The sequence below is a fragment of the Ruditapes philippinarum genome, unplaced genomic scaffold (genome assembly GCF_026571515.1).
Source record: "Ruditapes philippinarum isolate M1 unplaced genomic scaffold, ASM2657151v2 ctg2794_1_1_1_1, whole genome shotgun sequence".
Lineage (NCBI taxonomy): Eukaryota > Metazoa > Mollusca > Bivalvia > Venerida > Veneridae > Ruditapes > Ruditapes philippinarum.
The window spans coordinates 65,271-78,310 of record NW_026863646.1 but is presented as its reverse complement, the minus strand read 5'-3'; the positions used below and the strand labels follow the sequence as shown (position 1 = coordinate 78,310).

General features: G+C 31.4%; 1 protein-coding gene across 3 annotated transcripts; it reads left to right on the top strand.

Moving 5' to 3' along the window:
- The first annotated feature begins 738 nt into the window (after positions 1–738).
- LOC132722823 (uncharacterized) lies at positions 739–9,559 on the top strand. Of its 3 annotated transcripts, none has more exons than XM_060707394.1 (2): positions 739–912; positions 8,398–9,559. In XM_060707394.1, the coding sequence occupies exons 1-2, from the start codon at positions 784–786 to the stop codon at positions 9,193–9,195; spliced, it is 927 nt and encodes a 308-aa protein (XP_060563377.1). In that variant the 5' UTR covers positions 739–783; the 3' UTR covers positions 9,196–9,559. The 3 variants fall into 3 exon arrangements, with proteins under 3 accessions (XP_060563377.1, XP_060563379.1, XP_060563378.1); XM_060707396.1 differs by lacking the exon at positions 739–912 and adding an exon at positions 3,732–4,383; XM_060707395.1 differs by lacking the exon at positions 739–912 and adding an exon at positions 4,390–4,816.
- The last annotated feature ends 3,481 nt before the right edge of the window (positions 9,560–13,040 follow it).

The window sequence follows — 13,040 nt, the reverse complement described above, 5'->3', positions numbered from 1 at the left end:
TCAGATTTTCTGATATGTTTTTATAAACGAAATTGACTATTATGTATTAATTTGATGTCGAGATCAAGATTAGTATTTTGCGCTCTTACTAATAAATAATTAGTCAGGGAATGGTTAAAGGAACGCTGCGTTTCGAAGGTTTGTCAATGTAATTTTAGAACTTTGAAGATAGATTTTTTGCCAATTAAAAAAAAAACTAAAAATATCAAATGGATTTAAGTGACACAGATGTATGTACTGAATAAAGAAAATTCAAGTGATATTTGGGGTATCAATAAACTCTTAAATGGGCTTAGATCAAATAAATTAACAGCGTATTTCTTTTACACGATTGAGTCAGAAAATAAAACAGACAATGTTTGAAGTATATTTGACTTTTTAAGTTGTTCACCATAATAGATTTTTTTAAATAAATGAACGAAAAGATAAGAGCATTTGAAAGTTTAAGTGATCAAATTTAAGCAATTATAATCGGTAATAAGTAAAAGATTTTTTTTTCAAAGTACAGGTTCAAAATTTTAGAAAAATAGACAGCGACAATGTCAATTTGAAAGCATTAAGAACAAAGGAAATTTCAAAAAAATGAGAAAAAGCGGCGATATCTGAATTAAAAGGAAGTGGTCATGCATACCTTTACAAGAAAAGTGACCTATCTAATATAAGGAAAGTGACAATAGCAAAGGTATATAGTATTAAAAAGTTATTTCGAAAATTAAGAAAAAAGTGACATCATCAAAAATATAAACAATTAAAAAAACAAAGGAACACATTTTAAAGATAAAAATGATAAACGAGGAACCGAAAAAACGTCATAGTGTGAAAGCGTTATTCAAATCGGCCATCTTCTGGGCAAAATTACAGCAAAAGAAAGAAAAGGTATCTCTGCCTACCGTAGCAACTTATGTTCATCAGGTAAATATAATGAAACTTTTTCTAAATGTTCAGACTGTTAACGATGTTTTAGATACACGCACTTATCACTTTTACTGTTTTATGTACTAGTAACAAATAATTTAAGAAAATCATAGTCTAAACAAAATTATGCTGGAATTAAAAGCATCAAATAAAGAGAGTTTCACAAATTAAAACAATAGCTAGGGTCGAAAGAAAAGTGATTGTTTCAAGGTATTTTTTTTATCTAACAGCAGGTTTGTAATCGTATTTCACAGCTGTTAAGTTAATTAAACCTAACGGTGCGTCGGTATCAAAATGTCATATTCGGAAGGCTTGCAGTTAGTGTTTTAACGTTACGTTTAGCTAGTATATTACCCAAATTAAGTTACAGAAACACATACAAATAACAAATTTGCACTGAGCCTTATGCTAGCACGGTTAACCAAGTTCAGGGTCGATTTTTTAATACCAATGCACCCTTGGATCAGAATGAATTCTGGAATCAGTTGTGGGTTTAGTTATACCTGCTGCACGTTTACTCTCGTCAGTTTTTAATTTAGATACTCGTATTTAATATTGTATGAACGTTTATTGTATGGACATCTATCATTTAAGCGTTTGTCTTATATCTGTCTTTTTAGCTAACACACTATTTTAAGAGCGGTTCATTCTCTTTTGGGTTTTTTTACATAATTTCTTCAAGGATTTTTTTTTAAATAACTGCCAACATTTTAATTCAACAGGTCTAAATTGATATATGATTCAGACTGACAGTGTAAAATTAATATACTAATCATTCTAACAATAGTAACAATACCTTTATTTTAAGTCTAAGTAAAGTTACAAGATAAAACAAACCATTGTATTGAAATGACATATCAGTTGAACTATGTAATTAAATATAAGGCGCGCGCGTTTATTCAATCAAAATAGTCTCATCCACATTAATAACAAAATTAATAACTATATATACTATAATTGTATTTTAAGTAACATTTTTAAACGCACTTACATTCCGTACGAAATTAAGTAATTGATTTTAAACTATTAAAGCCCATCTATTGAACCAAGACGCTATTATTAAGATGATTCATAAATCAGATCTTCTCGGCCTTGTAGTACGAAGTCATGCGAAGTGTCTCGGTACTTTCCGGTTAAGTATAATATATTACCGCCGAAGTTTACCGATAGTTTTGTACGGAAGTGTACGGAAACATCCGATGATTCGTGTTTATCAAATCATATCATATCGTGACGGGCGTGCTTAATCCCGCGGTGCTCCACGCGATTTATCAACTTTGATACGTTAAAGTTTTTAAAGTTGTCAATTGATAACGTGTCAAGCTAAGATTTCTCGTCCTGGTACCAAAATACATACCAAGATCGCAATTCTGTAAACTGTTATAGTAGTTGTTATTGGTTAAAATTTGCACTCAAATTTTAAATAAAAGTTGAATGCATGAGTTTCACATCGCGTTTGATAGAAAATGAAAATGCATATCAAAATGAATTTTAGAAATACAGAAAATTATAGGCTTTCTATTGTTTATTGATTGATAAGAAAAGTATATTCGATTTAATGTATCTTATATGAGATATGCGAAACTTAGTGCTGGATAAAAACATTTAGAACAAGTTTAGATGATTCTTGTAGATGTAACCCAAATATTCTTACGAAAAGAAAGTTTCTTTTGTTATCCAATGAAACGTCCAGTGTATGACATTTAGGAAAATAAAGTGATTTGTCGATTTGTTTGTTTTTTTTTCCAGTTAGTGCTTGTAAATTATAGGTGTAATTTCCGCTGCACTGTCAGATATATGACAGAGAAATGTACGTAAATAAAAGAATTTTTGATAAAACAACAAAATACATGCACGCTTATCTCCCTTTCGTTCAAGAACTGTAAACAGTTTAGTTGATGGTCAATAAAACTGGTACTAAGTGCATTCTTGTTTTAGTATCGGCCAATGTATGTGTCAGTCAGTTTTTTATGACATCAGAGATGATTTGATTGAGCAACCAGATTACACAAAAGCAAACATATTTACTTAAATAATAAAACCTATGACTACAGCGATATGAGAGCTTATAGGATATCATTAGACTCGAGCATTAACACGCTGTGTCACGAGGGACACTAATTTGAGATGGGTCAATCATCTCCAGAACCGATAAGGTACGGTAACACCATCAAGTACAGATGATAATATTATGCTATCTGTACTGAAATGAGTACGGGTAAATCAGTACAAAAAAGCAACAATCGGAACCCCTCGCTGATTGTTCTTAAATTATAATATTTTACCGAAGTTTAGCGGAAAAGTCCGAAAAGTTGCGACTATTGTGGTGAATGCCATTTTGTGTCAACAATATATCCGATGTCGCATAAAATGTTTTTATACCCGAGTACATAGATCCAGTCAAGATATAATAAACATCTGATGATTGTCCAATTTGATTTCTCCTTATAGAAGATTAATAAAGGCGTTGAACATTTCAATTAAAATATAAAATTGAAATTCAATGGGCAGTGTCATTTTTTACCGGCATTTAAGTGGGGCTTTCTTTTCTTTGAAGAAAAGATGATTTTTGAAAAAAAAATCCTTTCATAAAATTTCTTCTCCTATAAACTGCGGATATCTAATATTAAAATAGTATTAAATAATCGATTAACACATTGTCATCTTCTCAAAACAGAAATCTTCAAATCTGAAACCTGCCTTTTATTTGATAATAAACTCGCGGTAACGGGTAATTTAGACATTTGAGACATATCAACGTATTGCGATAGGGTTCATCAATTTGACGAATCTTTTCTACAACATTCAAATGCACGAGCATGATTCAGTAAACATATATTTATTTGTTCTCGGTTATTTAACATAATAAGATTTGAAGATAATTGTATTATATAATACTAAAATAAAGTCACACCGTATACAGATTATACTGTGAGAAAATTAGAATTGATTTTAAAACGAGTACAGTATACAATTATTGAATTATGGATACAAAGTTTAAAAGGATTATGGAAATAGCCTTAAAATCAAAAGAATTTTAAGAGAGGCAAAATGTCTCAAGAAATAAGTTGAAAAGGCGAAAAAATCAATGTCTACCATCATTAATAATATATGAGATTGTATGGAAATGGGATTGAACGCACGTGTGGTGTAGACGCTAGGATATTAGGGACGGAGTTTGGCATTTTATCTCAAAGATTACGTAAAAATGTTATGTCAACACGGATGAGCCTTTGGATTGTGAAAATACTTAACTTTATCAATAATAAACGGGCGATAGGAGGCCACCGGGAATTTGACGACCAATTACCATATATGATACGTTAACATATTGTCGATAAGAATAGATCAAGTGACCGCATCGATCCGAATTTTGAAAACGAAAATATGCAAGAAGATTTTAATGAATTACTCTTAAGTGCATTCGTTTTGTGATCTTTTTTTTTACTTTCTTGTAAAACCAAAGGAGTATGTGTTTTATTTCTTTTGAACAATTTTGAGAGGAATTAAATGGTATCTTAGTTTGAATAGATGAAAGTTAGAGGATCGTTAATTACGAGTATGAAGTAGATTTTGTTCAAATATGCATAATATTGCAACGTGAAGAAGTCAAAAGACTTTAGCAAGAGAAATACGTGCAAAATAAGGCACGCCTGAAAATAAAACTTTGATTGAGACTAATGTACTTTTAATACAAAAAATATTTAGCTAAGAATTAAAGTACAAACAAGACAATTTAATATAAATAATACTTGCACTGGCATAAAATCATTCTTTCTGGAAGTGAATATATTAAAACAACTAAGCAATGAGGATGCCGGCAGATCAAATAAAATATTTAAAATCGCACGTGCAAGGTAAGCACGTGCACGTACCGGAAGTAAACTTTTATGATGATGAGGTTTGTATTTTTTCCATGCTATATTTTCCAGGTATACAAATGTTTAACGCTATATTGAATCAAGATATCACGGTGTTGTTCTCACTCTCAGGCTATGATAGTAGTGATGGTATCTGACACAAATATTTGATCGTGATAAAATTAATAACTAAAACATCGACTGTATCCGGAACCACGTTGTTCAAATATGACTGTCATTAATTAAGTACATTATTAATATACAACATTAGAAGAGAAAACAATTTTAATTGTTGCTTAAATAAAACAACAATATGTTAAGTTCGAGCGGATGTTAAGGTCATGTTTTCGAACCCAAACCGTTCCAAATAACGTAATGCAGTTTCTATACAAATACAAAATAAAGATGGTTTGGTTTTGCACTTGCATGACAGGCACGTTGCGATTTATTTTACAATTATATACCATTTTGAATGTCTCTATCATTCTGAAACATTTCTCCAGCCTATATCGATTAAGTCCACCTTTCAATCAGAACAAAACCATTCCTCATTTTTAGGGAACACTTCAAAAATATCTTCTGACTGTATATCGAACAGTGCAGATGTGGGGAGGTCTGTCCTTATGCTGTTATAACTTGTATCCTATATTTCTTTGTATTTTTTTTGTATTATTCACGTAACCTTACATGTATTTATGTAAAGTGTTTAAGTTGCAATAAAATATTATCAAACTAAACAGTGCAGACCATGATCAGTCCCGCTGCACTGGTTGCATTGGTAGAATCTATTGCCACAAGCAGAGTAAGGGCTTGTAATAGTTGAACTTATAACATACTAATTGTTCTCATTGTAATATTGAATCAACAGATATGAGCGTTTTCTTAATAAGAACTTACAACTTACTTTATGTCAATTTATAAAGCTCTTTGATAATGTTGTATAAAAAATTTAGTAAAACGTATTTCAAAAGAATACTTTTCAACCATAATTTTCAGTAGAATATCAAAATTCACCCCTTTTCAAAAATTTCTATTAGTTCTTCATTTGACCAGGTTGTAATGATGTTATAAAGTAATAAAGTTCTATAAACAAATGATCAGCCTTTGATAAAAAATATGATATTTTTTATACGGGTATTTTTTTTCCTATTCTTGATTGTAGAGAAATACCATACATGTGTTTTTATTTGAAGATCATTAAATTTTATATTTTCATTTCTATTTCTAAAAGAAACATTTTTAGCCGCAAATGAAAATAAATGACCGTCCAAATAAAAAAAAAACTACTTCACAAGAAAAACTTAACAACGACTGACGGCATTCACTATATTTTGAACTTTTATGTGCCGTAAAAATATTGACAATAAATTCGCCCTATCTATTTCAATTACCACCAACTGCTGTTAGTTTTATACATAACGATATTTTACCGTAGACGTTTCAAATCCGCAAATCCCCTGGTCGCCCATTTCAAGTTTTTAAATGATCGCACAATTTAATTGTCATAATACAATATTAATATTGATTCCCAACCTATTATCACAGTACAATATATAAAATGGTCTTCATTTGAGTACAATTAAAAGCTATAACTGGATTACGATAATCTATATCCAACATCAGTTTCATTTTTAGTTTATTTGTCTACACGAGTTCCTATTTTCTATTTAAATAATGAATTGACGATTATATTTTCAAGAGGCAGCTACTTGACCTATTTGATTTAAGAGCGCATAATATTAGATAATCCATTTTATGGTATAAGTGGGCCAATTTAACAATATCTAATTATTTCAGTAAAGTTATAGGGTCATATTGTCATATCTATTGGGCGATAAAAATTGACAATAAATAATACATGAAAGTTTGACAAATGTCATTATTCGGTAAATGCCTTTTAAATTTTAATAGCGAGATAACGTTATTACTTTATTTTATCTAAAAGAGGCTAGATGGATATATTTATAATCATGGTCATACCTTATCAGCATTGTTTGTAGTCGGGTTCATACACCTAGTTTTAACCATCGTAATATCAAAACATGTAAATTATTTGTTGCTGGTTTGAACTGCAAGATAATATATCATTGTCTCATTACCACTACCATCATCCTCATTATCATCATTATTGTCGCCGCCGTCGTCATCATAATCGTCGACGTCTTCATCATCCTCATTATCAACATTATCGTCGCCGTCTTCATCATCCTCATTATCAACATTATCGTCGCCGTCTTCATCATCCTCATTATCAACATTATCGTCGCCGTCTTCATCATCCTCATTATCAACATTATCGTCGCCGTCTTCATCATCCTCATTATCAACATTATCGTCGCCGTCTTCATCATCCTCATAATCATCATAATCGTCGCCGTCTTCATCATCCTCATTATTAACATTATCGTCGCCGTCTTCATCATCCTCATTATCAACATTATCGTCGCCGTCTTCATCATCCTCATTATCAACATTATCGTCGCCGTCTTCATCATCCTCATTATCAACATTATCGTCGCCGTCTTCATCATCCTCATTATCATCATAATCGTCGCCGTCTTCATCATCCTCATTATCAACATTATTCGTCGCCGTCTTCATCATCCTCATTATCCTCATAATCGTCGCCGTCTTCATCATCCTCATTATCAACATTATCGTCGCCGTCTTCATCATCCTCATTATCAACATTATCGTCGCCGTCTTCATCATCCTCATTATCATCATTATCGTCGCCGCCTTCATCATCCTCATTATCATCATAATCGTCGCCGTCTTCATCATCCTCATTATCATCATTATCGTCGCCGCCGTCGTCATCATAATCGTCGCCGTCTTCATCATCCTCATTATCAACATTATCGTCGCCGTCTTCATCATCCTCATTATCAACATTATCGTCGCCGTCTTCATCATCCTCATTATCATCATAATCGTCGCCGTCTTCATCATCCTCATTATCATCATAATCGTCGCCGTCTTCATCATCATCATTATCATCATTATCGTCGCCGCCGTCATCATTTCATTATCGTCGCCGTCGTCATCATTATCACCAACATCATCATAATCAGATCATCATCACGACCAACTCCACCACCATCATCAGGATTATCATCTTCTTCATCGCCATCACCTCCACATTCATCATTATCGTCACCAGCATCATGATAATCATCAACATCATCATCACTACCACTACCAACAGCATCATAATATACGTCATGATGGCCATCATCATCATCATCATCATCATCTTTATCATCACTACCACCACCTCCACCATCATCATTCATCATGTTCATCATAATCATCGTCAACTTCACTTATCTTTGTTTAATTAATACGTAAACTACAATAATTTTTAAACTCAACAAATTATTTAGGACAAAAATCTTATCACAAGATGACTGACACTTCTTCGATAGTAAATTTGAAATTCCTGTCGTTTTTTTGTAAAAGTACGTCATTTCATATTGATTTTAGGATGACGATAAGATTGTTTTACAATACACAATGGCATGGCAACTAAAACAGACAAAAGACACGCGAGGTTTTGGTTTTATATTAGAAGTTGTCTTAGAAATACATTTAATTTTGTTTTTTGTGATTTATGTTTCAGATTCAGCAATGTCAGGAAATGTATGCCCGTCTGCATCTGGACAAACAGGCAGACGACAATGAGAACAATGTATCTCCATTTCCGCTTTTAAGAGGACACACTGTTATCAATCAAACACGCCCATTAACGTACTCATTGCGCAAGTCTGCAAAATCCTTACGGCCATATTCGATTCGATCTGCACCCGCGTTTATGTTTAAAAACGAACAAAGTCTAGAAAAGAGTAAAGAAAAAAGTGATAATGATGGTGCAAGAAGTGAGAGCACTGACTATGATTGTGATGAACATGGTTACGGTAGGAAAAGAACTAGAATGGATCCCGACAGTCTTTGTGAACACTTAAAACAACGAGGGCTTGGTTTACCTTCACTTGTAAAATCCGCGTCAACATACAGGCGTGTTACCCAGGCACCTCCGCGGGGCATGCGCAGCAGATCACTTCCAAGAAATCCCTCAAAAAGAGAAAAGATAAAAGGTCGGGCCAGACTTGATCAAGAAATGGCAAACATGAAAGCGCTTGCATTTTGTGAACAGCAAGCTCCTAAAGTATTTCGGACTGCTTCGGCAAATATGAAAAACCGAGATGTTCAGTTTATGGAGGAAGACTTCCGGGAACATATGCAGCGTGACGGCTTAGATGTTTTCATAGAGGACGATATTGACGATGATAACGCTAGTATAGCAAGGATGCCCGTGAAACAAGAAGAACTTTTTGTGCGTATTAATACATGGGTGGAAGAAGTTGAAACTTCGTGTAAGGTTTACCATAATCATGTTGAAGAAACTGAGACTAGCTAAACTAGCAATAACAAAACTAAGTGTAAGCATGGATGTAACGTGAACTATGTGATATGTGATGTAAGAAGTTTATAGTAAATACAGAAACTGAACGAAGCGTTTAAGAAAAGTGCTTTAACTATTGTATGCATATGCTGATTTCTAACTGGTGTTGCATAGCAATTTTCAAAACAAAAACATTGTGTTCGGAAATCAGGAACTTGATTCATATTAAGTAGTATATTGAGATTCTTTACTTCTAGATCTAAATAATATTTATAATGATATACATCTTCAAAAGATTCTTAAAATTGTGTAATAAATGCTCAAGTTCCCGAAAATGTACAAAATATTACTGGTCATGAAAATAAAACGTAAAGAAAAATCAAAATGTTTCTTTCAAATAAAATAAAAGATATGTGGGTGATTCCGATTGCTTTGAGTGGAAAAAAGATGACTTTTCATGGTGGTTTACGCGTGCAAATCAAAATATAATTAAATATACTTCAAGTTCCTTGAAAGTGAAAGTAAAGTTGATATGTATCTAAACAAGAGATGAATTTTTAGTAAAATTCAGTGTAACGAATTAAGATAATATTATCACTAAAAAGTAATTTTTCACAATGATTAATATGCCGGAAGAGTTCTTTAATTTAAAGTAGCATGTCTCCATTTTCATGCTAATTTCTAAGAAAATTTTGGAAAAGTATTAAAAAGTAATATATTGTGAATTGAACGAAGAAAGTAATTTACACATTGCAAAAGGCACTTTCAGTCTACAAACATTACCAAAAATACAAAAGATAGCCCTTACTGCGTTAGTAACGCAGTAGAAATATGGTGTTAAATACTGCAAGTCAGTCATTAATCTCACACATGTAAATTATTACTTTAATCTTAATATCATTTTTTATCTTTCTTAAAAGTTTAATACAAATTTCTCAAGTTTGATTTTTTAATATAAGAATTTTGCTCATGCAGCTTAAAGATTTCAAATTTTCATTGGGTACCATAAATCGAACCATGTTATTTGTGCCCACTGCATAATAAATAATGCTATATATGTAATGATATAGATATCAAATCAATAAAACCAGACTGATAATTAACAAAGTGCTTTTCTCGCTATATATCTTAAATGGACTTTATCTACTTTTGACCAACAGGTTCTGGTATATATAAAAAAAAATAAACTAAGAGTAACAATAACTACTTTGCCCTTACCTTTTAAGTGTACTTTAGGCCTACTTGAGAAGTTTTCTTTTTCTTTTATTCTTTATGCAAGTGATGATATCTACAAATCATAAACATACAATAAGCTAGGTTTTATTTAGAAAACAAAACACTAACCCATTTACACGTTTATGATCTGTGAAATCTGATCCTTCTGTTTCCAGAATATTCTTAGCATGGTTTTTGACAAAATAACGATGATATCCTATGTCTGCCCACCATCTCTGTAACGTTTCACTGATTAAAATTGTTAAATAATCCTTTGTTGCATGCTTAAATCGTCTGCATGATCCAGTTTAACACATATATTATTATTTACATTGCAAGTACTTCCGTTGAAAACGGATGTTCACTTTTTGACTATTCAACAAAAAGATATTTTATACACGAAAAGCACACAAGGGTGCGAACTACTAAATTTTATGGGTGTCATAGATACTCCAGAGAAGAAATTGATGGCCTATCGGTGTTAAACGTCGAAAATAAGAATGAATCGAGAAAAAAATGGCAGCCATTTTATTTCATTTAATTTAGAAAATAGACCACGTGACCAGATTTTATACTGTTAAAAAATACTGTTACCTATGTAACAGTACAAAATTCTTAGTCACGTGGTACACTTGCATTAACAGTAAAAATAACTCCCAGAGGCCTATGGGAAATTAGCATTACGAAAAAAGTGAGGGGTAATAATATTAACTGTCTACTACAGTAGATTAGATCGACTTAAAAGGTAAATTTGTAATAGGTAAGTTCCACTTTGAGTATAACTCTCTACTAGATTAGTTCGACTTAAAGCGTAAATTTGTAATAGATAAGTTCGACTGTAAGTATGAAATTGAACTAGATAAGTTCGACTTTGAGTGTAACTTTTTACTAGATTATTTCGCATTTGAGTATAAAGTTGTACTAGATTAGTTCGACTTTAATAATAAATTTGTACTATATTAGGTCGACTTTAAGTATGAATTTGAACTTGATCAGTTCGACTTTAAGTGTAAATTTTACCTATATTAGTTCGACTTTAAGTATAAATTTGTACTAGATTACACCGACTTTGAGTATTAATTTTCACTCCATTACTTTTAATCTTGAGTGCTCATTTGCACTACATTAAATGCATTCTTGAGTACTCATTTATTTAAGGTAAATTTCACCTAAAAGTATAAATTTGTGCTAGTTTAGATCGACTTTAAGTATAAATTTGTACTAAACTATTTCGATTATTTCGATTACAAACTATATTCGGGAAACCGGAAAATACATAAAGTATGAATTTTCACTAGATTCGAATTTGTGTTCGACTTTAAGCATAAATATTTTACTAGATTAGATTGACTTTAAGTATAAATATGTACTATATAAGTTCGACTCAGAGTATTAAATTTTACTCCATAACTTTGAATGTTGAGTGTTCATTTGCACAACATTAACATACATTCTTGAGTATACATTTGTACTCCACAATGTACAAGAATTTTCATTCAGGGATATTTCGATATCACACGGTACTTTACACACTATATTATGGAAACTGGAAAATTATATAAAGTATAAATTTATACAAGATGAGTTCGACTTTAAGTATAAATTTTTACTAGATTAGTTCGACTTTAAGTATACATTTCAACTAGAATTGTTCGACTTTAAGTATAAATTTGTACCAAATAAGTTCAACTTTAAGCATATATTTGAACTAGAATAGTTCGACTTTAAGTATAAATTTGTTTTAGATTAGTTCGACTTTAAGTATAAATCTGGACTAGATTAGTTCGACTTAAAGTATAAAATTGAACAAGAATTGGTCGACTTTAAGTATAAATTTGTTTTAGATTAGTTCGACTTTAAGTATAAATTTGTACTAGATTGGTATAAATTTGTACTAGATTAGTTCGACTTAAAGTATGAAATTGAACTAGAATAGGTCGACGTTAAGTATAAATCTGTACTAGATTAGTTCGACTTAAAGTGTAAAATTGAACTAGAATAGGTCGACTTTCAGTATAAATCTTTACTAGATTAGTTCGACTTAAAGTATAAAATTGAACTAAAATAGGTTGACTTTAAGTATGAATTTGTTTTAGATTAGTTCGACTTTAAGTATAAATTTGTACTAGATTGGTATAAATTTGTACTAGATTAGTTCGACTTAAAGTATAAAATTGAACTAGAATAGGTCGACTTTAAGTATAAATCTGTACTAGATTAGTTCGACTTCAAGTATAAAATTGAACTAGAATAGGTTGACTTTAAGTATAAATTTGTACTAGATTAGTTTGACTTAAAGTATAAATCTGTACTAGATTAGTTCGACTTTAAGTATAAATTTGTTCTAGATTAGTTCGACTCGGTGTATGAAGTTGTACTCGATTACTTTGAATATTGAGTGTTTATTTACACTACAGTAGATTTACCGGTATATTGATCCAGCCCTAGTAAATACATTCTTGAGTATACATTTGTACTCCAAAAATGTACCAGAAGTTTCATTCAGTACGTATATTTCGATACCACACGGTACAGTCCACAAAATCGAATACATTAGACACCTTATTCTTGAGACTATTAAATTATAGAATATTTCCAAAAAAAAAAAAAAAAACAAATTTCAAAATAAAGCATGTATGTAAATT